General features: G+C 43.7%; 1 protein-coding gene across 1 annotated transcript in view; it reads left to right on the top strand.

The window, feature by feature from the left end:
- The window catches only part of sh3pxd2aa (SH3 and PX domains 2Aa), a 94,236-nt gene that overhangs the window by 41,758 nt on the left and 24,694 nt on the right, over positions 1–27,784 (top strand). The window contains exons 6-8 of the mRNA XM_070855927.1: positions 3,434–3,459; positions 13,915–13,959; positions 17,216–17,344. Coding sequence (XP_070712028.1) covers positions 3,434–3,459; positions 13,915–13,959; positions 17,216–17,344 — 200 coding nt within the window. The remainder of the gene's footprint in view (positions 1–3,433; positions 3,460–13,914; positions 13,960–17,215; positions 17,345–27,784) is intronic.

The following is a 27,784-nucleotide window of genomic DNA, read 5'->3' on the forward strand; positions in this document are numbered from 1 at the left end:
GCGTTTCTGCCCTCCCTCCTCATCTTCCCCCACCTTCATTCTATGCTTTGCCCTCCCCTGCCCCTCCTTTGTGCCCTAATGCGTTGCAGATGCCTCCAAATCCGTACCTCTGAAAATAAGGCCAAAAATAGCCAGCTGCACTCCCACTTGCACGTCCTAATATATTGTAAAATTTTGGCTAACAAGCTAAAGATCTTTCTGTCTTTTTACTTTGTTGCAGGAATGGTGCCTCTTTTCGCTCCAAACTAGGTTAATTTGGTGGTAATTGGCTGCTACTGTAATTAGCCGCTAGATGCTAACACTGACCAATATTTGCCTTTTAGTGGGCTAATGCTTGAATGTCATGCAGGCATGTTGTTCTAAAGCCCTTTTTGAATGCTTAACACTAACAATCACCTGCATGTGATGCAAGCAAACCTTTACTGTGCCCTGCTTTCCGTGACAACAGCAAAAGCACATGCTATTGATCCAATCAGCAGTCGCTCTATGTTTAGGATTAACAAAGGGCTTCAACAGCTGTATCTTCTGTGATGGCACCTGATCATTCATCAAGAACAATTAACCCCCAGAGAATCACATACACAGCATCAGTTTAAGCCTTCATTTGAGGGCTGAGTGATTTGTGGAGACATTTACAGTTGGACCAGAAACTGCTTGCGCCCCTGCCTTACTCTTGATTGGAAGTTGTTTATAGAGCTTTGAGGTCATGTTTGCCTTTCAAACCATGCACAGCATGAGTAGCTTAACAGGCTCCCTGGGAGTTTGCTACAGCAAAGTACTTTTCATGCTGCTGCTGTTTTGCACCAAACAAAACTCTTTCATTGGCCCTGGTCCTCACCTCATTGATAAGTTGCACTCGGCCACTTCCAGGTTCCACACTTACAACTATTGTATTGTCACTGTGCATAGAGCATTTTCTGTTAACTTCTTCAATTAACCCAGCAGCTATTCAGCATGCACGTAAAACTACATTTGCAGTTTGGCTGATGGAGAGGCAATCCTCATTGGGCCACGGGGCCACATGTAATAATAGAGATTAAAGTGAATAAAAAGTTATATTATTTAATCACTGTTTGGTCCTTCTGTCCATTTATTAGTGTCAGTGAACCAGGCTGGCATGTGAGTTTCTAATGGGATAAATAGTGCTATCTGCTAAGTCTACAAGGTCCTACAAGGGTGGACCACCAGAACAAAAACATGGATGAAGGCTACAGGTTCTGTGCACAGTCGTATTTTATTCTAGGGAATTTACTGAATTACCGAAAATAAATGAAATGAATAGTTTTCCTTTGACTGAGGAACTGCATAATGTTCCAATACTAGACCTCAAATTTTATACCTTAGCTTGCATTTTAAGTAGAAAAAGATTGGGATTAGGTAAGAGAAGAGAATTGGGCAAATGGAAATGTGAACTCAGCGGTTATCAAATCCCTGGAAATGTAAAACATTCCATTATGCCTGAACAGAGGATATCAGCATCTTTATTGCCACTGCGGCAAGCCGGGAGCAAACTCTGAGCCTCGGTCTGTCCACCGCATTTTTTCCACTGAGACACAGCCAGACACTCTGCAGTACAACTCATTCAAAGTTGTTGGCCATTGACTTGAATAGTATCCATTCCCCAAGTATTAGAGATTGTGAGCCCAGCATGGCTCAAGATGGATGTGATGAGACGAAAGGTCAAGTCTTGTTCTCTGCGTGTCCCACTTTGGTGACAATGAAGCACATTCTGGTTGCTAGCACGCATTGATCCTGGTGGAGAGGTCGGTATAAAGGCGTTATTCATCTGCTGTGGCCAGTCACAAAGAGATGGATACATCAGATCACAGGGGAATGGGTGAGGGGATAGAGAAAAAGAAAGCTAGGACAAGCATAGTGACACTAAAGAATTCTAACAACTTGGCGTTTGCTCTTGCATATGTGCTTGTCTTATTTGTCCGTACACTGTCTTCCTGGAAAGCAATTATGTATCTTTGTGTATTCATGTGCACAGCGCAGCGCACATGTCGGTGTGTCTCTTTATTAGCCTGAGTGCAGTTGCAGCAAGAGCCAAGAGGAGGTTTTCATTAACCTCATGCAGTGAGAGGGCACTACCTTGACTGCCAGCGATGCTGCCCTGAGCACTTTCTGCTCTCTTGCCACTGCAGTATAATCTTCCACGCCTATTTGCTCTGCATCATACCTGACGAGATAAGAGGTCCCTCATTAATGAAATGGGCTGTGTCACGAAGGCCAGCAAGGTCAACTGTCCTAATCATGGATGCTCTTGCAGCCAGGTGGCTGATCCTGAATCTTAGGGGAGCATCCGCACGTTCACTGACTTAACATCTACCCCAATATGCCTACATACACCGACTTACCTCACACACATCCCTCTGTTATATACCGACATCCATCAGCTGCAATCTGGTACTCCTCTTGAAGTGAGAATCATGTTGCCCACGGGCCACTTCATCCTCTGGTCCCTATATCCCTTGTTGCTGTCTGGGGGTTGATATTACCGCCTATATGCTGGTTATTTATATTTATTTCACATGGGAGAGAAGGTTGTAGTGATCTTCAGCTCCTCACTACAGCATCATGCTTTAGTGTTATTGCTCTGCCTGCGTGTGTCTGGCTTTTAACAGTATTGCAGCAAGATGACGTGACTAAATTTGTAGCTAGTGGAGGGTTTTGATCAGCCTTTGGGGAAACAGAAAGGACACACTGGTTCTGAGAAACACAAGAGAAAAAGAATATGAGGAGAAGGGGGGGGGGGGGGGGGGGGGGGGGGTAGACAATGGACAGATTATCAGGTCTGTGTTTCTACAAATAGCACGTTCTGTCTTCACCTGATCTCTCCCTTCGTCTATCTTTTTTAACCCAATTGCTACACTGGCTGAGTCCAAAAGTCACTATTGACAAGAGCACGGGCAGACAGCACAGCACCCCCCCCCCATCTATAGTTTAGCCTTGTGGCATAATCTCATTAGAATCCATTAAGCCAGGCATCTTAAACTGATCCTCCTCTCAAATGTGGGGAGAGGTCGTCTTCTTCTCAGGACAGGATGAAGCAGGGAGGGAGGGAGGGAGGGAGGGAGGGAGGAGGAGAAGGAGTATAGGAAGAGGATGGTGGTGCCGCTTTGGGGTCACGTGACTAATTTGTGTCTGTTGCGGGGAGTACGGGCAGCTGTCCAAAGTCATCCCTCCCTCCCTCCCTCCCTCCCTCTCTCTCTCCATCCTTCACTCTGTCTCTCTCTCTCTTACCCTCAAACACATGCATTTGTTGGTGTGCGCAAGCAGATTGCATGCTTGTGTTTCCGTGTGACGGCAGATGCCAGTTGATATGTTTTAGGAGTGTCAGAATCCATATGGAGTGACTACATGCTCTGCTGTTGACCGAGTGGCATCTGCTGTCATTAACCATGTCCCTCTTGTGTTGCTTTTCTCTCAGGGACTATGGCTCCAAGCGCAAGTCGGGTAAGTCACCTATTTTTTTTTTTCTTAACCATCCTTCCTTACAGCTAACTTCAGCCTCTCTTTCTCGTTCAACTTGTTGCTCTCTGCAGAACCGCTTCTTAAGAACCAAATCAGAATGTTGTTCTGCATGGTGTATGTCTGTCACACACACGCTTGCGACTTGTCCATGTGATGTTGTGGTTCGTTCACTTGTCCCGCTGGGGGACGCTGACTTACTGTTGACTCTGTTTTGGGTTGGGCTCAAAAAGCTGTCAGGCTGTCTCCCTCTGGCTGTAGATTTGTCTTGCAGTCAAGGGTGGGGTTTCAAAATTGCCTTTGGTATTGCAAAATAGGGTCATTAGCGTGTGTCCTGAAGAGACTGAAGAGAAAGCGTTATTCTCTGATGTGGGAGTTAGGATGTTTGAAAGACTGTTTGGCTCTTAGTCTTACGGTGAAGCTCTACGTGTAGCTTCTGGTATGACACATGTTTGGTATTCTTATTAATTCAGTAAGGAAGAAAAATGATGCCTTTGAATGTATGTGCTTGCTAAGGGCTTTGGTTCTGTGTGCTCTACCTTCCTGGGACTTCAGAGGTAAGCAACAGCTGTAATGCTTCCATTACATGCCAGACATGCAATCAAATAGAATATTTAGACCAATCACTGCTCCTTGTTTTGTTTTTTAGTTTTGGACATATGGAATATCATATTTTTGTTGACAAGAAGACACAGAAACAGCCGAATGTGCAGCCTCTTAATGGTGTTTCGTTCTTTTCAATCCTTCCTTACAATTGTTCAAATTCAAGCTGTATTTTTGTAAATAAAAAGACACATAGCCTACTTGAGGAACAACAAATCCCCTAACACACGAGTATACAGATACATAACACATTAAAACAGGATTGTTGTTGAGCTCAAAATTGGAACTGTATCGTTGCCTATGTTAGGCTATGCACATCAAATAATTCGTAACATTAACTGTAAAATAGGAACATCATTTTTTCAACAAGCCTATACAGTTCAACATCGTGATAGAGTTCCTGAAATTCAGTTATGGCTCTTGGATGTGGTGTGGCACCCCAAGATTTTAGGCGGCCCCATCTGCCAAATTTCTGGGAGCGCCACTGTCCTGGACCTGTTCCACTGTGCAACATGTGAAATCAATGGTACGGGGCAACAAGCCACAAAATGACCGGCTTTCTTGGCATATAAGACTATTCATTTATTCCTTACTGTCAAGGATTATAGCCTCATTAGCCATCTTAGCAAATGTATGGCTCTTAATGGGTATTAGCTACAGTATAGCTGCTTAACAAAAGCCCTGGTACATGTGAGTCACTAGTATATGCATCTTGGAGCCATGTGTGTGTAAGGCTAAGTAGACTGAGGAAATTTAGGGAGGTATCAGTCACACGCGTATGAATTATTGAGGAGTGAATGCAGGAAACAGCTTATGGTTAATGGGGAATGTGATTGCTGGCTACAGATGCCATAAAAGACTACTTTGTCATGATATTTGTGTAGCTTAAAGGTTGTGTTTGGGAATGGAAATATCTTGAGATTGCTTTTCGTAATGAGTAGTCGTACAGCAAAACAAAAACTAGTTCAGATGTTGCCGCCCTTTGAGTTTACCTCATTCATAGAGGTTTTGAGTAAGGTCAAGGCAACTTCCTTCAAGGAAGCGACTCTCGAAATTGATTGTGAGTTTATTTTTGGACTAAAAGCACAGGAACTCTGTGACCCTTCTGCAAGGAATTGATTTGTCATAGCCCCAGAGGGAGCTCACTACCAATTCAATTACATTCACATTCCTCAAAGTGATTTGATTTCTTGGACGCTGATTGCTGCTGCAGATAAGTCAGCTTGTCTGCTTTTTTCCCCTCTACATCCCCTTAGAGTGGCGCATTATGCTTTGAAACAGGTGGCTTTCATACTACTCGTGTCAGTCAACCTAAATCTTTGGGATGTTGCCTGGTTGGATGCCACTCATCCGACTCTGCTACGACCTGAAGTAATATTTAGTCAAATGGATGTACATTTTTAGACCTTTGGACAGTTACATAACACCTGCAATTTTTCTATCAATGGAAATGAATGGAAACTGAAAACCCTTAAAGCTGCAGGAGGCAATTCTCTGGATAAGGCAAAAAAGATTCAGCTCTCTTCCTGCAGCTCTTGCCTCTCACCTCTCCTCCCCTCTCCGTCATAAGTCCCTCCCAGCGGGCGAGTACAGGCCAGCACCAAGGGCATTTGCCCCGTTTATGATCTCAATGCCGTTATTCTTTGTAGCTGCAGTTCTGCGGTAACCATCCAGTTTTCTTTGCAAACACGTGGACCTGTAAGGCCATGTGATTCGAGGCTCTAACAATAGCTAGCAGAAGCTGCATAAACATGAACTGGGATTAGCCGCAGCCTTTGAATCATTCAACATCCTCATCGCATGCTTTCATGGTAAATCTACGTACGCAAGCTACCAAACTACAGCAGCACATTCAGATATCGCAGGAAAATGAGGTTAGAAGCTTCAATTATCCGAGTTGTGATTGTGATCCCAGTGCCGTTATATAATATTTATACAGTACTTTTTTATTTATATTCTCTATATTTTATTCTATATATTTATCGTGGCTGAAACTGTGACCTGAGAACGTAATTTCGTACCTCCCCATGTGTAAATGTGTGTTGGTATGACAAATAAAGTTCCTTGAATCCTTGAATCCTTAATGTTACATAAACATAAACTTGATGTAACCACAGCCCTCGCTAACGTTACTGTTGTCAGGAGGCAAAACTGTAAGCAACGTTCAACATCACTGCTCATCCCCTGCTGTAATGGTAAATCTCGTACACAACCCACAGAGGTATCTTTAAGATCTGTAAGAGGTCTTATAATGCTGCATCCATGACAAAAGCTAATGAACCGCAGCATCACATTTGGATATTTCAGGAAATACCAAGTTAGCGGCTTCATCATGAAGTTCTCTCCTTCTCTGAAATGCTTCACCCATAATTATTGCGTTTATTGTCAGCCTGTCTTTTAGACTCTGATAAGTCCATCTACCTTTGTTTGCAGCGCAGACAGACTCTGCCAATGATGGAATAGCAACTTTTTCGGCAGGACTCTCCGCCATCGAATCAGGCTTCAGAAGGGACATGCACGCACATCTGTGTTTGTAGAACAGCCAATAGGAGCGCTCTCTCTCTCTCTCTCTCTCTCTCTCTCTCTCTGAGAGGACAAAGCCGAGAGGAAGTGGTGAAGTCTTGTTGTCTCTCAGACCACTTAGATTACAACATACTGAATACTGTTATTATGGATTTTTTGCCCAATGACATAAAAAATAAACTGCTTACCGCAGCTTTAAAGAAGGGACGGTGTCACATTCTCTCCATGAGGTGCCCCCCTGCACCCGACTTCTCCTGTGTTTGAATCGTGCAAAGAGCATAAAATGGCTATCAGTTCCTTTTTTGGCAAACAACAGATGGACACAGTGACTTCTTGAGTCTTGTCTTGTCGTCACAACGATGTTATCAAGTTTGGCACCATCATGTCTGTAAAGAGAGCTATAGGAAAACATCGACATTAACATTAATTAGCGTATGGCAACCAAGACTGGAGCTGGAGACGCTGCAAAGTGCTTAGCAGATGGGTAAACACGTTTGTCACATCATTTTTAACTCCCACCACATGTATGTTTGTGTATGGATTATGAGATACATCATGTTAACTAGTTAACTTAAATGTGCCGGTAGACATAGACATTTGAACTAGGCTAGCTGTTTTCGATCTTGCTCTGTCTCTGTGCTAAGCTCACACACGCATGATTGTTAATAAAGTTCTTCTCATTGAACTGTCAGAAAGAAAATGAACAAGTGCTCTTCCCAAAACGTTAAACTGTTAAAAGGATGATGCCAAAGTGAATCCTACCATTGCTGTGATGTAATCCTTGGGGGCAATTGTGCCCATCAAAGTACATCCAATGAAAGTGCCCACTGACAGGCTCAGATTGTTATTGGAAGTGTCTGAGAACATTGAGGAAAGGATCAGCTGTTATATCGCTTTCTCCAAAACCACCAATGCCTCAATCGATTAGTGGGTTTGTATTATTGTGTGACTTTGGTATTTTAAACTTTTTTTGGTATATACTAACATGTTAAAACAACAAAGTCATAGCAACTCAGTCAACAAAGTCATTGACCCCGAAATGCGTACAGATAGGACCCAGAGTTATCCTTTAACCCTTTACAGGGCACTCATTGAAATACTTAGAAATTCAAAATTTCTCGTAGTTCTGCTGCCTCATGGTGAGACAAGGGGCGGCATTTTGAACTCCCACTTAAGTTACCAAATATGGTCTCTGGGCCGATAAAGGGTTAAGTTACATTGAGTGGATTTGTCTTTAATTTGGTCTCTTTGGCCATGATGATCATCGCTGCTTTCAAAATCCATCCTGCTGCAGGAAACATCACTTCTACTGCACCATAGCTCTTTTCTCAAGAAACAGATGATGTTTGGACAACGCTGGGTGTTCGCTGACTCAGTATTGTGTAGCATGTTAATGTAACAAGTCGGTTAAAGAGAGTAGCACAGTGGAAATACATGTAACCCATTGTTTCCTGGTGGATATTCTGTCCGATTCACACCATGCAAATGAAATTTTCTAGTTCTAGTCTATTTCGGGACTTTTGCTGCATGTCATTTCCTCTAAAAAAAAAAAAAAAAGGGCCTAATGCCACAAATGTCATGGCTGAGGGAATGTTTGTAGGTTGCAGTCGAATGAAATAATTTCACCTAATAATTCAAAAGAATTTGGACTTGAAAGCATAAGCATTTTTTTTTGTGGTGCCTCCCAACAGAAACCAAACACTGACTCGTTTCGCCCCAAGTTAGCAGGAGACGTAGATGTCAGACATGTTTTCTTTAAACACAGGGTCAGGTCCGCGGAGTTTCAGGGGTCACAGCTCTACTCTTGCCCGTGCAGATGGAGCTCGTACTCCTCCATGTGAGCGCCGCGGAGGAGGGTGCTCTTTGGGCAGCAGAGGCCACAGGGGTTGAGGTTGTCAGACAGGCGCTAGTTTGTTTACGTGGCACAGTGGATAGGGTTTCAGGCTGATGCCGGAGTGACCGGTCGTATTTACTTGGAGGAGGGAGAAGGGTTGTCCATGTGTGTTGTTTTTAGCAGTCCTGGTTTAGCGGACGGGGGCAGTTTGTATTTATCTTAACATATCTGTTAAGCTGTCTGTACTAATGAAGACCTTAGTGGCTGTTGTTTGTACCATCAGGAGCTCCTCAGTCGGTGGACACTTTTATATGACACTTACACCCTCCATTACCTGCCTCCACATGAGACCCTGCGAGAATAAAACTCTTCTCTATGCTGACTTTTACGCGGTTAACGTCACACTAAGCACTTAATTTCAGCTATAATAATGTCAGCACACTTAACACGTCAATGCGGAAGATACAATAAAGTGAGAACTGATTTACCCGGGGTGGGGGGCCGGGGGGGCGGTGTTGTATCTCAGCGGCTCCTGACAGAGCGAGACAACAGGAAGAAGAGAGAGTTTGGACGACCAAAGAAGTGACAGTGCTCTCAGTGGAACAGATGTGGCCTGTGATGGGATTTGACCTCACCCCGGAGCGAGCACCCGCACCGTGTCACTCTCCCAGCTCGGATCGGGAACTGTTTGTCATTGCTAATGGCTGCGTTTTGCCAGCATTGTGTCACAGCTCAACCAAGAGGCCCCCCCCCTCCCTGGTTTGCACCCAAACGTCATTTGTCACCGCAAATGTTTCTGTCACCGTCGGGGATGAATTGCTTCGACTCCGTTGCTCCCTCCTCGTCTTGCTAAACATTGCATCAATACTAGTTAGCTTCTGCTTGTGGTTTGACATTGTTAGCATTGGTGTCACTCTGGGCTGCCCCCCCCAAGTGTCGAATCAATATTGGTTAGCTGTAATTTGTTACTGGTCGCCTTTGTCTTGGTGTCAGGTGACAAGGTTTTATCATTTAAGCTCCTGACTGTGTGTCCTGCCGTGTGCTAGATATTCAGGGAGGGCCATCGTGAGGTTTTTGGCTTTTATATGATAATTCACCCCGTTAATCTATTCATACGGCTCAAATCTAGCTTTCTCCCTGTTTGAATGTTTTTGTAGTGAAGACTGGTTATATTCCACAGTAAGAACATCATGTTGATGCTTAATATTTCATATGTGCACTCCACCCAGATGAAACGCTGCAGTTTGAAGGTTTCAGTGGTACTTTTTTCTTCCACTGTTTAACTCTTTCTGTATCTTTTCACATCCCCTTCATCTGCCCTGCTTTTCATTTTCTTTACTGCTCACACTCTTTAAAGACACGCCACATGATGTTATTGCAGCCCCCCCACTTCCACAGATTTTCTCCATGCATATTACTGATATTTTAGAGAGGGGATTTTTAGTCATGATGCCAGTGTAGTTTCAGGGATGGCAGTGCTGCGTGTCAGTCAGTCTGTACTTGCACCAGCTTGGTCCAGAGACATCTTGACATGAATTGCCATGAGACTTGTGCGGACATTCATGTTACCCAGAAGATCAATCCTAATGTCTTTGGGGTCTTGCCGATGATTCACCTAACACCATCTGCAGGTTAACGACTATTGAATGGATTGCAACGGAATTCGGTTCAGACGTTCATGTGCCCCCTTAGGATGCTCCGTAAGAGCTTTGGTGATCCTGTGACTTCTCATGTAGCCACATCATCAGCTCAGAATATAAGTTTGTTCAGTACTTTTGCTTGTGGCCTAAACCTCCAAAACAAACAACATATCCACTGATATGTTTCACGTTGCTTTGTAATCGATGGCAACTAACAAATAATGCAAAGGCACCAAACTAACATCGTCAGTGTGGTAAACATTATTATAGCTCTTTCTTTTTTTAAACATATACATATAAAATACACATATATAACATATAGATTATTGGTCTAACTCTACACAATGTACCTGCTAAACATAGAAACATTGTCACACTATCATTGTTAGCATGTTATCATGCTCACTGAGCTGTCAATGCGGCCACTGACTCTTGTTTGTTGTCCTTTTGGTAAATCAGTTGTGCCCTCAAATTATAAAGCATTCAAATGAACAAAAATAACGAGGAATTTGTACATTTCACTGAATTACTAAATCATTTGTTCAAATTATTAATCTATCTGATATATAAAGTTATTGCTTTTGAACACACTGTCATTTGGGTTAGAAATTAAAAAAACTAATTCAAGGGAAGAAACCAGGCAGCATAGAGACTCAACACAGGTTAGAAACACAAAGCTGCTGAGAGATCATATAGATGCTCAGTTGTTGTTCAGTTTCAGCAGACACCTCACTCCTCACAGTCCTCCGGCCACAGGTCTTAGCTTGTTGATGGACTGTGGTTTGTCAAGATGTGCGGTTACAGGAACCTCTCTTTCAAAACAAAAAAACATCTACTGAGTCTGTAGAAAAACAAGACAAATGGCTAATAAGCCCCTCCAATCCAAACCTAGAAAGGAGAGCTTCAGAGAGTGATGCCATTTTTCACTGTCCTTGGGCTCTCAATTGCAGGGTAACATAGACGTTTGGGGTCAGAATTCAAGGAAAATTACCCACAGCAGCAAAGGGACAGAGAAAACACTGCCGGTTCTGCTGCTTTGTGGCGTCATCAGCTAAACCTGAAAGGAATTAAGTGTGTGTATGTGTGTGTATTTGTAGGGGGGGGTAGCAAGGAGGGCCTAGAGTGGAGAGGAGAGTTAATATCAATCAGATGTGCAGCGCTACGCTGAGAGCAGCCGGGTGGGTTATAATCATGGTAGGGCGTTAGTGAGCGGGATTTGACCCTGGCTGACCTGGGACCAGCCCGTATCCCTCCCTCTGGGGCCAACATCAATCCAGCACAGCTCCCGAGGCTCTGGTGGATAGCAAGAGGGGATTTGGCTTTATTATCTCACGTGAGTCAACGGAGCGGCGCTGTTTGCTTCCCAGCAGGGGCAGCGCCCGCCAGGATCCAGTGCAGCATGCTGCTCACCAAGTATATAAACTTAATCTTTTCAAAAGATAAGTTGGTTATTTAGGAAACCACCCTATTTTCAGATTGATGACCGTGGCCATGGGTTTAAAATGTTTTCTTGGACCCTAGAGCGAGAAAAGGAGATTGTTAAAGGCTATAAGCCTCCAACTGAAGAGACAACAACAGGAGGTCTTTTTCAGGAATATCCGTTTGCCTCAACCGTCTCTGCTTGACTGTCTATAGTTTTTTACGAATGACGCATAGTTAAAATAACATGAAGTTTATATTACTCGCAAGGAAAGTTTGTTGACATTAGTTGAAGAGAAATAACATATTTTTGAGGTGGGATGGATGTTATTTTACTTGTTACTTAGTTCCTGACTTCTGTCACTGTCCTCATCTCACAGCTTTTGGGCAATTCAGATCGCTCAGCCTGTTGACGGCTGTTTCCTCCAGTTAGAGAAGCCAATTGTTGCCTTGTAGGTGAGATTAAAAGGTGGGGACTTCATTTTCTTACATAACGAGCTACATTCATGAAAACAAAAAAATGGGAGCAAACTAGTCCTATAAGTTGTGATACACAAACAAACAGTAACCAAAATAAGAACTATAGCAGCTATAGTACTGATAATAGGAATATGACTAATAATGAGCAATATGGTAACATTGAAAAACATGACAATGGTTAATATATGAAGAAAAATAACACAACTAACAAAAAAGTAAAAAGTGACCGACGATCCACAGCAGTGATTCATGAGGCCAAAGAACCACAGCAGGAGAACCAGGACCAGGATCCACAGGAACCAGAGAGATGAGAACACATATAAAAAGCATTTATATATAAAGCTAAACTAACGTTCCATTCCGTTATTTATACCGCTTATCTGTCAGGGTTGCGCAGGGGGGCTGGAGCCAACCCCAGCTGACTTTGGGCGAGAGGCGGGGTCACCCTGCACCGGTCGCCAGCCAACCACAGGGACAGACAACCACCCACACTCGCCTTCACACCTGCAGGCAATTTAGAGTTACCAACTAATCTAACAGAAAGATCCCAGGTTCCAACCTGTTTTAAAACCTGGAACCTTCTTTACCACCGCGCTGCCTACTAAACTAGCGTTTCCTAATTTAAATCAAACTATATGCGATTAAAGAATGTGTAGACAAGCCTCAGATTGTCACCAGACATTCGATGTCAATGTCAAAGTCAAGTAAAGTCAAGTAGAATGTATTTATAGACATTTAAAAACAACAGCTGTCGACCACAAAAGAAATTGTATATTTGGAACTTCATTATTCCTGGAGGAACAGATATGCGTAGGAGTAGGGAGGGAATGTGGATACTGTAAATCTAAGGTGAGGTGAAGAGTTGTGTGAAGAGGGCCGGGACTGGCTGGATGGGAGTGAGTGCTGGAACTTAAAAATAAAGATAAAAGGTAGTAAATCACATTGGGTGGGCTTGATTCTATTGAGATCAACCTTTTTTTTTTTCTAGTACTGGTTTCGGTTCTAGTGCACTGCATCCATCGCAGGTGCCTAAAATCTAAAGTATTTCACAAATAAGAGCATCCAGTTTGAAATGTGTCTGTAAACTGATTTCACATAAAATTAAGTGAAAAAAAGATTTCATGATCAGTATAAGCATACGCAACAACGATTTCTTGAACATTCCTTCTTATTCTGCGTAGTCAGTCCTGCCCAGGTCCTGGTCCTGGTCCTGGTCCCTGTTCCTTGGTGGCCTGTTTCTCTGCCGGTGCTGCAGTTCTAATGCAGGATCACTTCCAGGACAAGATGACGGCCAGACGCTGAATTATTATTTTGGCCTAATAGAGCTCAAATCAAGCTTCAAATCCTGTCTTTCTTGAAATATACCAAGGTAGCTTCATCTGCTGCACCCCAAGTCTTGGTCACCACCGACCTTCTGTCCTTGTCTTCTTTGATGCATAGCGTTTCATTTCCTGGTAGGGGGCTGAGATGTTTTTAAAGAAGTGGGGGGTTGGGGGTCGGGAATGATTGTAGATGTGGCCGACGCCCGTCTCGGACATTCCGGGAGGTCCAGATAGAGAGAGGGACAGAGAAAGATACGAAGAGGTGGAGGGAAGGCAATCATGGAAAGGGTGGAGCGAGTGTCTTGCAGCGTGAAGGAGGGAGGCTTTGGGGACAGGGTGGTTGTAACGCACAGCTTGCCCTCAGATGCGCTTTATTCTCTTCAGAATGAAGCGAACGCCGAGCTTAAAGAACACAGGCTGCGAGTTTGTGTATCAGTCTCAGATGAGTAGGCCCACACTTTGGATACGTTGCTAAATTAAGAGGAATTCATCTCTGCCTCTTTATATTTTGTGTTCAGTAAGGTGTGTTAAAGGTGTGCTTTACCACACCGCTGCTTCTGCATGCTGTCAAACTGATTAATCTCTCTCTGCTTCTCTCCTTCCTTCTCTTCGTCTGCAGTATGGATGTACGGCTTTACAGACAGCCCGAGGAAAGAGGCCTCAGGTAGCCTTGTGTGTCCGTGTCGATATGTTGAATGTGCATGCACTACTGTGCTTGTGCGGCAGCGACATGCCCAGCTGCATCCCTTTTTGGTTTTTCAGTTTATTTCTTTTCACACTTCAGCTTTGTCTCAACATCTGCCTTGCATGCGCTGTCATCGCACATCTGCTCAGATTCAGCGTCTCTTTCTCTGCAGTCTGTCCACCCATCTCTTCAGACCCGATTGGCCAACACGGGCCAGAGTGCCACAACGTGGACCTTAGGTTGGCAAGTGTTGAAGTGTTTTAGACTGAAATTAGGTGTTGTGTCTGTTTTTTGTTTTTTTGCATTTGCGTTATGGCTTTAGGTGGCTGCATGTGTCCTCATTCAGCCTTGGCTGTGCAGGACTGACGAGTCGAGAGAGAAGGAGTAGAATCGAAACTGTTCTATTGCAAATAAACATCTCAGAAAATAACTTGCTTTTCCAGCAGATATCAACAAACATTGTGACACAAATAAAAACACAGATTTGCCCATCTGGTGAACATTTAGCCGATATTCTCGAGAGACAGAACTGTAATTGAGGCATTGCTGGGGAAAGACACAGACATGCTGTTTCCTTTGATTAAAAGTATCAGTGCGTCAGTATGAGTAAGACCCCCCCCCCCCTTGACCAGACTTAGCCAAACAGAAAATGACCATATTTCTTACAGATGTAAAGAGTTTAGAATTTGGAGGAAACCACTCTTAAGAAATCTTGTGCAATAGCAGTATTTGAGTACTGAAGGCAGAGTGTTAGAGACCTTTACAAGGCTCAGATGCTATCAGAGCAGCATCAAGCTTTTAAATCGCTGGATCTGGGCTGCTTCATTACATCGGGCTGATTGTGACTGCTCCCTACACATGGGCTGCTCACGTTCTCCGCAGTGTGTTCCGTTTCTTTATTTTGCCTCCTGAGAGACAGCTGAAGAGAGACAGAGATGAACGTCCTGCCTCAACCCGGTAGGGAAGTAAGGTTACGAGCGTTCCCTGGTGTTCCCTGCCTGTTTATTTGAGTAACAACATGTAGAGATGCTTAATTGTGTTTTAAGCACTGCGCTCAAAGCTTTACCCTACTATTTATTCCTCCGGGCGGCTTAAATGCACGAGTGCACCACAACCTGTTAAATTCTCATAAAAATATTGAAAGGCCACTGTGAAGATAAAGTATTTAGATGTACTGCGCGGTAAACACTAGACTTAATCTGGTTCTACATTAGGGAGGTCTTCTCTTAGATCCTAAAGGACAGTGACACGAACACATTAACTCTTACAATACAATCCATGTTCCAGATCTAATCCCATTTACAGAATGACAAACAGGCTGACACAACAGTCGGGAAGTGGGAAGAGAGGGAGATTTGCTGACAAAGTACATCTGATCCAATCTTAGTTTCCACAAAAACAACTTTGCAGAAGGCTTTCTGCTAAAACTGCTGTTGCAAATGGAAGGAGATATATTAGTGGCTCCTTTTATTTTTGAGCCTGAGTGATCATCAACAGTGTGGCTGTCACGAAGAGACAGGTTGATGGCAACAAAGTGCCGTTTGCCAGGGATGAGGTTTTGTTTTCTCGTTTCAACCATACAGTCAGTGTGACGATGACATGAATTAGCTGCTAAGGTTTGACTAATGTTTAAGACATTGTATTGCCTCATAGGTGCAAATGTGGGAGCTTTTTGCATTCTGCTGATGAACACTGAGTTTCATTTCAAAAGTCCAGCATAAAAAAATGTTAAACTATTCCTTTACAGACTACTAAATACTAAGATCCCTGTTTTGCATAAGCGAATTACACGATAGTCAAGTTGGAACACTATGAATCGATCCGTGATCAGGTTTTCTCTGACGCCCGTAGTGGGACAGGTTGGAAGGGAAAGGTGACACGAGTGAAACAGAACCGTGCAGGTATCAAAACTAGAGTCGCAGGTAAAAGCCAAGCGTAATATCCGCCTCCAGAGAAGTGTCGCATTTGCGAAGAGGACGTGTTCAAGCTAAAAGGGGGCATGAAGTTGCTTGTTTTATTTGCTAATCTTAACGTCGACGTAACTGCAGCTGTCATGCGCTAATGTAAGAATCATTTATTTTTAAAAATGGCATTAGATGATGGTTAACGTTGTCAGTGAATCATTAAAAACCTGTTTTGAATCGTCCAGTATCATTGGTGTGCTCGCCGAGTGGGTGGCAGCGATGTGATGATCTGTTACGGTCAACTTTTGGTCACATCTTTTTTTACCGGCCTCGTGTTAGGTATGACGGAGTGAATTCGCCCGTTTGATAAATTACAGCGTTTATTCATCTGTTCTCAAGAAACCGATGTTCTGCTCCAGATGACGTTATTGATTCAGACTTAGTGAAACAACACAACAGGCTGGGATGTGTGATCTGCCCAAAAGTCTCTTTTGAATCTTCATTGATCATCTTTGCGGCCAAACGAGCAAATCAGCGCGTCCGCAAATCAGATCAGATATGCGCCACGTGAACTGTATGAGCGAAGTGAGTGCTGGCATTGAAGAGGTTAAACATCAGAGGGAAGGAGAGAGAAAACAGCGCGCCTAACCCCAACTGAAGCGCTTTCTTCTTTTGTTTCACATAAACATGGACCCAGCCTCCTTCCCTGTTTCTCTCTCTCTCTCTTTCTCTCTACTCCACTCATATGTTTCTATTTAAGGCCAGCAGAGCTGACTACCATGATTGGTGTGTTCACCCCCCCCCTTCCAGACTCGCTGTCCAACGGCTGGCTCACAAAGGCAGTGGAGGGGAGGCCTTTCCTCTCAACCGCACTGTTGATTTTCCACAGGGAAACTTCACCATTCTTCCACTCATTCGCTCCCCAGTCTTCCCTCCAACCACTAGCAGCTCCTCTGTCTCTCCTTCTTACTTTTGACTTCTCTGTTTCTTTCCCTTTGGGACTAAAAGTTTGATTGAGGTCATGGATCCACTTTAGGTGCGAGATGCAGCCCCCACAAACATTTTCCCGTTCCCTCCTTTTGTTTTGATCCCTTCCGATGCCCCTCAGTCCTTCGCACTGGGCCGGGGGTCGACTCAGCTATATGGCCTGTCGTTTGGGACTATGGAGCCAAGTCGCTAACTTGCGTTGTGATTGGCCAGGGCGGCAGGGAGCGGGGGTCGGCCGATGGCGGCGTACCGGACGTACGGCGGCAGCGGTGTAGTTGGTTGCAGTGGGCGTTCGAGGGGTGCCACGGCGGGCAGGTGGCTGACAGCCTGTTTCTTCCCCTCAGGGATTGACAGCTCGGAGCCCATGGTGCTGGAGCAGTATGTGGCCGTGGCCAACTACGAGAGGCAGGAGAACTCGGAGATCAGCCTCAAGGCCGGTGAGACGGTGGACGTGATTGAGAAGAGCGAAAGTGGTGAGTGGATTCTCGTTTTGTTTCTGTGTCCAGCATGTCTTTGTTGAAGTCTGACAGCCATGCACACACACTTAGATCTATAGCACAACGTCATTATTAACGTATGTTGCGTGACAAGTGGCGTTCTCAGGACTGCCAGGCGCTCTGCTTGTTTCTTCCTGTTTGTGTCTCCCTCTCTCTGAGTACACATTAGTTGCATAAACATACTCACATACACAGAGTATCAGAGCTCACTCATCACCTCTTTGCCTCTCCTCTCTCTCCCTTGTTGTGAACTCACTCCCTCCTTTTCTAACCTCTTTGTGCGCAAGAGCCCCCACCTCCCGCTCTAGCCTCTCCTCTGCCCTCCTTCAGTCTCTCCTAGCTGGGGCTTGGCACCACCTGGAGGTGCTGTTTGCCTGGCAGCAGTCAGTTTGTGTATGTGTGTGTGTGCGTTTGTGTGGGGGTGGGGGTGGTGGTGGTGGTAGAGGAAAGGCAGTGTTATGGCTGGAGGCCAGTCTCTTGCCTTTCGCACCAAGAATGTCAAGTCAATTCAGAAGTAATTATTCCACTTGGTAAAAGAGAGAATCGGTTTGATTGGATACTTTCTGCAAACAGTGTAAAGTTCAACGTGTGTGAGGATAAATGATCACAGTGAACTACAGTGACAGTATTTGACTAACAATGCCAATCAACTGAATAGTGATAGTAGTTGCATGACCATGATATGCAGCACCTCACCTTTCCTCCCCCCCCTGTGGAAATTCTGTTTAGCAATCCCAGCGCTGGATCTTATTTTCCATGCAAGCAGCCACTGACAGCAAGCAGCTTGCACAACTCAAGACAACTTGCAGAAAAAGTCAGCACAAGCTCGCTGCATCGCTGTTGTTCTGTCCGCTCTTATCTAAACACTGATTACACGAACACGCTCTCTTTCAGATATCTTGGTTTGCACATCTTGGAGTAATTATGTGCCTGAACGAGTCAGTTTGAGCATTGAACCTGTCATTTTGGCGTCTCTGTGTATGATTCATTCAGCATTTGGTGCCTTTCCAATTTGTCCCCCGTAAGCATAAAGGAGACAATTGTTAAATGACGTTTTGACGGAGTGAAGAAGTTGCGAGGAAAATGATTTCTTGTGTGATGTGGCTTTCTGTCAAACTTGTACTTAGGGAATGTCTTCCCAAGATTGACTTCAAGGACATGGATGTCTTCATTTCCGGCTCTCATTTCGACTCTGTTTGTGAATTGTCAAGTGTTCCTGTCAACTCTTGACTTTGGGGGAAATACATTTATTTCTCGTGAAACTTTGATTACAAGATACTCTTTGGAGATGGCTGTATGCATTAGTGGTTGTTTTGTTTGATTAATATTCACAAGTGTGCCATAGCAACACAATAATGTGGTGATCCCAGTTTCTCATATATCCGGCCTGACAGCATCTGCTCACCAGATCCATTTGAAAGCTCCATTCTGAATGTTAATATTTAACATTGATTTAAGCACTTAAGCAATACTGAACACCCGGGCAACTCTTGCTTAAGAGCGGGATGCGTGTGCTGTCGTCATTTACTGGGCCAAAGAAGTGGAGCAACAGCCATGATGATGATGATGATGATGATGATGATGATGATGATGATGATGATGATGATGACATCATTTAGAGGCAAAGCCAAGACAAACACATCTGAGAACTCATATAGCATCCCACAATCCCCCTTTCTGCTTTCAAGGTTTTACTGCAGCATCCTGGTCTGCGCATGCTTATTTGATTTGACGTTTTCAACTCAGACACACTTGACAGTCTTGGCTGCTAATTAGAGCTTATTTTCTTCAACATCCTAGTCAGTACGTGTCAGCGTAGTGCCATGATGTCTTTTAATCCTCAAGCAAGGCTGAAAGTCATATTTTATCTGCCTTTCTCTACAAATGCTGATTTTCTTTGCTCCACATATTGAGCACAGATGGGTGTCATGCATTAATATGCTGTTCCTCATTCCAGCACAGAATATTTCTACTGGTTTTTAAGTGTCTGCAGGCTTGACCTGATATAATTATGGGTTCAACTCCAGAGTCGGATGTTGTTGTTTTGCCCCTGTGAGAAGTTATTGCCCTTGTAAGTCTAGACCCAGCTGGTTCACTGTACTGTGTCAAGAAGACCCATTGTCATCATGAAAACTAGATAAATCATAAGCCTTCGGTGAGATGGAGGGGGGGGGGGGGTTGGTGTGTATGTGAATGAGTTTGCGTGGGTGGTTATGTCCCTGTGTGTGTGTGTGTGTGTGTGTGTGTGTGTGAATTCTGTCTTTGTATCCTTGAACAAGTATCTTACAATTTAGGAGCTGCTATCTAGTAAAGTGAGATTTATGAAGCACCAAGTTGGGGGTGGGAGCACGGGGGGTGAGATGAGGTGGAGGGGTTGAGGTCGTAATCGTCCCTGAGAGAGAAGTAGAGGCCTTGTCTGAGCCACTGCCCTGGTTTTCTCCTTCTGGTTCCTCCTCGGACATGGGAACCGTGGAGTGTCTGGAGAGAGGAATGTCCCAGCTGGAGAAAATAAATCTGCATATGTGACCAGTTGAAGTATATGGTGTGCTGGACTGAGGGGAGGCAGTGATGTGAAGGAGACAGAGAGGAAAGGTCAATGTGGTTTAAAAGCCGCAGACCTGTATCAAATACTACTTGAATCCCTCTTAGAATACCTGGAGATCCCTCTTTGAATACCAGATGGAACACATACAATACAAAACAGTTAGTACTGAAGGTTACGATGTAGGTTTTTAAAGGTACATATATTTTATTCTTTTTGGTGATTTAATAATTTACCTGATAAGATAAAGATGATCAATCTTATGAATGTGGAGGCATGTACACAGACACAACAGTTCTTTGAGCTAATTGCTAACATTAGCATACCACCATGCTCCCAATGACTGCGAACATGCTGATGCTAAGCAGGTATTCTATCTACCGTATTCACCTTCTCAGTGTAGCATGTTAGAATACTAGCATGTGCTAATTAGCACTAAACACAAAGTACAGTTGTGGCTGATGTGAATGTCATCAGTGTTGCAAGCAATCAGTCATAAACCAAATATTTAGACCATTTGATAATGTGAGACTGAAGGTCAGATGATCGTCAAAGTGTAGCAGATTTCATGGTGTTGAGACATTTCAGTCAAAACTAAAAAATTGGGGGATCACCAAAGTAATTAGGATTCACCCTCTGGGGACCAAGGATATTGGATACAGGTAGAGGTGAGTCTACAGGTTGATCTAGTTTTGTTTGATCTGCTTGAAGCTGCTCGGATGGGGCCTGACAGACCTTCATCTTGACCTTTGTTTTCTTGCCCAGTTTCTGATAACATCCCAAAGAATGAATTATAAATCTAAGCAAGTAGCCCTCAACTCTGTGGCTACAGTGACAGAGGGGTAATATATGTGGGGGAAATTTTTGTCCCCCCTGTTTCCTCAGGCAAGACTAATGGATCTGCCAGGAGGACCTTGATGTGAAACTGCAAACAGGATCTTTTGGGTTAGTGTACTGCCCAAGCCACAACACCAGCCGGGGAAGCCATTTACCCAAATAGCTTGGCCCTCCTTGCTGCAGTTTCAGGGGCATTTTGTCACAGTTGATTTAAAGAGATTAGAGAGATTTGCTTACCTCTCTCTGGACTTGCCTCTACACATCACGTAGAGTCCACAGAGTAGTGCTGTGTTGCCAGATGATAATCCTCTATTTTTGGACATCCGTCATAAATTGCTAATGTCTACGTGGAAACATGGAAGACATCTCTCTGTCATGTGGCATTGCTTGTCAGCAGGTACAATGCTGTTTGAGAGAGAGTCAATGCCAGGAGTTCTGGCAACGCTCACCCCACCACACCTTTCCCAGTGCCAGAAGATCTGGTGAGGCTCGCAGCACTCACATGAACCCAGAATGCCTTTCTAAAGGTGTGTCCTCAGTGCTTTGCTTGGTCTGGCTCAAGACTATTCCCTGTGCTGATCGTTTCATTGTTTTCATTGTTTGTGTTCATATTTTAGATTTCATTATATTGTTTTTAATTTTAAAATGTAGTAGCAGAACCCCTGGTTGTGTTAGGTCATTTGCACTACAAACTACAAACTGTTAGCTTAAGGTCAGACTTAGCTTAAGACCATTGAAATAATTTCAACATTTGTGGCTTAAAAATGTAGCATTTTTGAAATTCTTTTCTAAGTTTGTCAGTAAATGTACTTCTTGCTCCTTAAAGGTCAACTTTCATGAAAAAGCATGTTGTCATATTTGCTCAAATTGTCACTACATCCTGACAGTAGTACATGAGACAGGCAGTCTGTAAATACACTAGATTCCTTTGGCTCTTCCTAGTGCTCCCAATGGCATAAGTGTCAGCATGCTGTCACTTAGTCAAGCTCAATATCTTCAGCAGCGGCTTCAATAGGAGCTTTGCAAACACTGGCAGAAACAACCACCAGCAATGAAAATGTATCTAGCTATATGGTGTATAGTTTATTTTGTTCTTACTCCGGGGACACAGGAGGTGGAAGCATCGCAAGACACAGATTAACAAGTGCCTCTGCTGCTCTGGCTTTTCTAATCACACACAGAGCTGATCATTATCAGTCACTCGCTGTTTAGACACGACTGACAAATATCTGGAATAAGTATGCAATTCAAAAAACACAATCACGTACAGCGGTGTCACTAGCCTGTTACTAATGAATAAGATGGTTGGGCATTTTAAAATTTCATCATGTCATCAAAAATTTGAGGAATTGGAAATCCAGGAGAACTGTGGGGAGATTGCGAACCAGCCCGATGCAGCCCAATCTGTTCTGTATTGTTGTGTACACTGTTCACTGACATTCATTAATTAATAATGCCCATCATAAGTTTAGCCCAAATAAGAAACCAACATACTCCATTTACCATTATATAAAATGGAAAAAGTGATTTCATAACGACACCAACAGCCTTATTGAGAATACAACAAAGATACAATAAATATATCCATTAATGTTGCCCAGTGACATGAGTAACACATCTTTGTTTTATGGAACATTTTGTAAAATCAAGCTCAAATACTCTTTTGAAACTGGAGACTGAATTATATTTCAAGGAGCCTGTCAAGAACCATAAATATTATCAAAGAGCCAAAATGTGATGTGATTATTTCCCTTTAAAAGCTTCTTTGGAGGTTTTGCATAGAAGCTAACGTAACATACCCTTTGCCTTAGGCTGTCAAGTGTAGCCTGCCTTTCATCAAGGTGTACTGAGGGCCAGTGTGAACGATGAACTGGATCAGAGAGTGCTGTTTTGGATGGAGTTCACATGGGAGGCTGGAGGCAAACGTTAGCATTGCCTCCAGGCAACGGAGCCAGCATCAATCAGGGTGGCACGTCTTGAGCCAGTTGATGACCTAGTATCATTCTGGGAACACCCTAGCTTAGCCATGTTAGTTAGCTTCACCCGCAGGCAGTAAAAAAGTACTGAACTGCTTGAGCCACTTTATTCTTGGAGTTGAGCTCAGACGATCTGGGGATAGCGGAGGCTCAGAGGAGACTACTTTAAGCCTGACCAGGGAGCCGCCTCCAAGGGCTCAGGTTAAAACAGTATGTTTCAGTATGCATAGCAAAGAGGTGCATACAGATACTGGCAGAACGCTGACAGGCTGCTGTATGCACTGTATTTCAGAGCATACAGGCTGTTCTCTTTAATGAGCATGATGATGGTGTTAGCACAGAGGGGTGTGTGTGTGTGTGTGTGTGTGTGTGTGTGTCAGAGGAGGATATTTTAGCTAGAGGATGGTAGCACACATACGCGCACCATATGGAGGATTAATGCAGAGGTTTAGCTTGACCTCACTGTGCGTGATGTTTAGCCAACACTGGTTATTGAAAGCCCCACCGATGGCTATCCCCTTTCACTTGACACAAGTCTGACTGACCCCTACGTTTTATGAAAACTTCTAACAACCGGGTAACATGAGCTTCAAACTGGGATGTAAATGTCTAAATCTTACGGTGTCAATAAAGTCCAGAACCTTGACATCGGCACTGACTTTCAAGGAAGAAACAGCTCAGAAGGGGTTGGGTGGCCCCCCATATATCCTATTTTTAACTTTGAGACAAGCTTTCAAGTGTCTTAAAGTGGTACTCTATCCAAAAATGCGGTCTGCTGAATATGAAACACTCCCCCCCCCGCCCCCCTATAGGTTTCAGCAACCTGATCTCGCAGAAATATGTGAAACGACTACAGAGTCTGCATTATGGTGGTGGTGGAATGTAATGTGTTAAGACCGTTAGATATGATATGTCCAGCAACAGACGTACCTGACCATCGTCATCACGGGAACAACATTAAATATGTGGCTAAAGTTGTGAAACAGTCGCAGTTTGGTTAGGTTAGATGAAATAAGACCCAATCACCTGCCTCGATCTCCTCTTTACACAGCATTCGTCGCCCTTTATTCTCATCTGAGTACCACCACCAATTGTGTGACATTGTTGAACCAGGGAATTCAGATCCACCACAGCAAAAGGTTCCCAATTGACTTTCCATTGGCATTGTTTCTGTAACACATTACATGCCGGCACCATGTGATGATATTTCTGTGAGATCAGTCTGGTCTTCAAGGTAACTGCAAAATGTGTGTGGCTTTCTTCTTAATGGTAAAAAGCAGTGAAAGTTTTCATAGCAGAAAAAGTTTCATTCTATTCAGACTTATCAAGGGGGGGGAGGTGCAGTTCCTGGAAGTATAATCTCCATTCTAAGTTGACATTTAAAAGTTATCGTGATAAACTTAACTTTTCTTTAAATATGAGGGAATAGGGATAGGGCAGCATGGTGGTGCTGTGGTTAGCACTGTTGCCTCACAGCAAGAAGGTTCCAGGTTCGAATCTGGGTTTGAACCTGGGGTCTTTCTGTGTGGAGCGTGGGTTCTCTCCGGTTCTCTCCGGGTTCCACTCCGGCTTCCTCCCACAATCCAAAGACATGCACATTAGGTTAATTGGTGACTATAAATTGTAGGTGTAAGAGTGAGTGGTTGTCTGTCTCTATATATGTTGGCCCTGTGGTTGGCTGGCAACCAGTTCTCGCCCAAAGTCAGCTGGGATAGGCTCTAGCTCCCCTGCGACCCTGACGGATAAGCTGTATAGATAATGGATGTATGAGGGAACATTGACGTTTCCTGGGTAAGGAAGGAAAACAACAAAACAAGAAAAGCCCTGAACGCCTGGAACTTTGAGAGAAAGAAGAGGTTAAAAAAAGTCAAACGTGTTAAGAAAACTGGTAATTTGAGTAATAAGTCTTTTACTGCTGCTATTCCATTTTCCAAAGGAACCAGTAGTGCGTTTGTGCGAGCAGCTAATAATTTGTGAAATGTGACATCAACTAGACGGTTCAGCCAGTGTTATAGTGTCAAGTTCATTCAGATATCCAGTGTTAGGCAATAAGCTTCTTGGCATGTTTCCATACATTTTGAAAGGCAAATGGCTGCTAAATAGTACAGAAACCACAAGCCTCAGGAACTGTTGCTATGGAGAAGAAGTCAACCAGAGATGCAAATCAGAACATTTCAGAACACTTTATCGTTGCAAGCGTCCAAAAAAAAAAAATCCCAAAGTGAATTCTTCTTAACTACTGAATGTTTGTTGGAACTCTACAAAGTGTAGTATTTATCTTGGGCTGGCCACTGGCATCACAGGAAGCATAGTTTTAAGTTTTAAACTCAGTGATTGTTTCCTGCAGGGATGCTCAGTGGAAGATGTGGTTGACTTGTCTTCATACATTTTAATGTATACAGATGTTAACGTTTGACCTCTTGACATTTGCTCATCTTTCATACTTCTGATCCAGCTGGATCCGCACTGTCCAAGAACAACAACATTGAAAATCTAAGCGTGAGTGTCGTCTCAGGAAGCCTGAAAGCTTGACATCACTTCTGCCACTTCACTACTTATAGAGTATCAAAGTATGGGTTCTTTTGACGCCGGCGATTTGCATGGCTGTACTTTGCCGCTGAGATGTGGGGTATTTTAAAACTTCACAGGGGGTTAAACAGAGTTTCAAATACACAGATGTATTTTGTTGGGGATTGTGTCGCAGTTCTCACTTGGAAATGTGGTTGAGTCCCATCACTAGCAGTTTATCATCTTTATCATGTCCACTGTATGGATCAAAAAGATATTTTTGAATGATGATGAGGAAGATCTAGGTCAGAGAAGCGTTGTGGCAGTTTAATCCCATTAATAATGGAGCTGGTGCAGCCCATGTTGAAGCTAATACTGTGGCTGATATCACAGCTGGTTTTAGGCAGCAACAATTGTTTGTGCCGCTATTTTAGGCATATTCTTTGAATCTCCCCTTCTGCTTAGTCTGCAGAAAGATAAGCAGGCAATTCAATATGTTGCCCTGAAAGGAAGCACTGTGTTCCAGCGCTCGCTGCTCTCCAGGGGATCTGTTCCTAATTAGAAGCAGAGAGGAGAAAACAAGGATGGCTGTCACCTTGTGTGTCCCACCCCAGAATTTTACATTTCTCACAAACATCATTATCAAAACTGTCTGATGACCATTCTGACGATTCCAAATTGAGAAACCGAAAGGAAATCGCGTGGTGTTGTTTTTGGACGGGGGAATTAGCATGGAACCTACGGCTTTGAAGCCCCAGCCAAACATCTGCTGGCTGTCCCTCTCTTATCTTCTTTCTTTCTGTCTTTCCCCACTACCACTCTTTTAATGTCTTTCTTCCTCTCACTTGCTCGCTCTCTTTCTCACCCTTTTTTTTTTTCTTTTTTAATCAACCTTACTTTTAGGATCCTGCGTCACTTCATACATCTTTAATTCGTCCAAGGTCTCCAGGTCTATGATGATCTTGCTCCGCTCAGTAACTGTACCACCATGATCTCCACTCTTCCTTTGCGGGAGAAAGCGGGCAATTATTGCCTGCCAAGACATGGTGTAGCTAGAAACACCAATTAGAGCTCAACACTGTAAGAAACGCCAATTACAGCCCCTCTACTGTCTTACATGTTCATATTTTATGCTGTGTTTGTGTATTGCTGCATAACCTTTCTGAATATTAGTCATTAGTTGTTCAGCGCCTCATAAATCCTCCAGAACAGTTTGGTCTGTTATGTCAGACAAACTAGCAACAGAGTCAGTTTAGGGGGGAAAAAAAAAGCCCAACACGATCGTCGGAGTGTTTTCTTTAGGTAAAGAAGTAGGTTGGGTTCCACTTCACCAAGCACCTGGACAATAAAAAGACCGGACAGCGAGGAAATGAGCACTCATGTTCTCATCCTATCGAACACCACGCATTGTTGCTCAGGTTGAAGTGGAGAGGGCTCACAGAGCTCTGGGACTGATTTGCTCATCAGTGTGACTCATTCCAACACACACACACACACACACACACACACTGGACTCAGCCACCAAAAACAAGGCATGATGATTTCAACCTGTTAAAACGACAGTCCACTGCATTCTGTTGCATGTTCAGACGCCTCTACAGTATGCGCTTCATTACCTGAACACCTTTTATTTGTCCTGTCCTGCATTGGTTCATTTTCACAGCTGCCATTGCTGCCCGAACCCCCACTACTAACCCCTTCCCCACCCGCGGACTGGCCTCGACTCTTGCTTTTGCATGGCAGTGCATGTACACGTGGAGCTATTTGTCATGTATAAGAGGAAAGTGATACGTTTTCTCCTATTTAAGTAAGTCTTTGATCACAAACTCAGTCCTTCCTTGGGTGCACATTGGCTGTATTTGAAGCCACACTGAACGTATCACACATTCACTTTTCATCCTTAAGTTAAGAAGTTAAGATAGTTAACATTTGAACATAGCTTCATCTGCCAGACCTAAACAGATGTTGTAGTTTCCCCTGTGTTTTTACTTGTTGGCATTATTATCAGTTCCCAGCGGCTGTTCATCACATCTTGCAGTTTGACAATCACGAGTTGATTATAGTATTGCCAGCAGTAATAGAAAATGACTACTAGCAATTTAGTTGTTCTTCTATCAGTTAGTGAGTAAGTAAAGGTAGTATTTACGGATATTAAAATTAAATGGGTATATCCCTTTGATAAGCATGAATGTTCTCAGTAAACGTCAGGGCAACATACCTGTCAGATGAAGAGATTTTCCTGATGGAGGTGCTAGAGGAAAGCTCTTGGAGGGTCCCAAAATGGAACCGGTTGATCCTCCGCGAAGCCTTAATGTGTTTAGCAATCGGCCTGTTGGATTTTGACATTTCTCGTTCACAAATTTTGGCCTTCTGTTTAGCGCTACAGGAAAAGTCCCAGTGTCACTAAAAACATTAGTTTTTGATTAATTCGATTAGATTAATTGACCATGATTATGACAATTTGAGCTGCAGTTGTTTGGATAATTTGGTCTTGAACAAGGTAGAGACAGAAAAATGGTGTAACAAACCGACCAAACAACCAAGCCATACCGC

Source organism: Pempheris klunzingeri, chromosome 3 (genome assembly GCF_042242105.1).
Source record: "Pempheris klunzingeri isolate RE-2024b chromosome 3, fPemKlu1.hap1, whole genome shotgun sequence".
NCBI classification, from domain to species: domain Eukaryota; kingdom Metazoa; phylum Chordata; class Actinopteri; order Acropomatiformes; family Pempheridae; genus Pempheris; species Pempheris klunzingeri.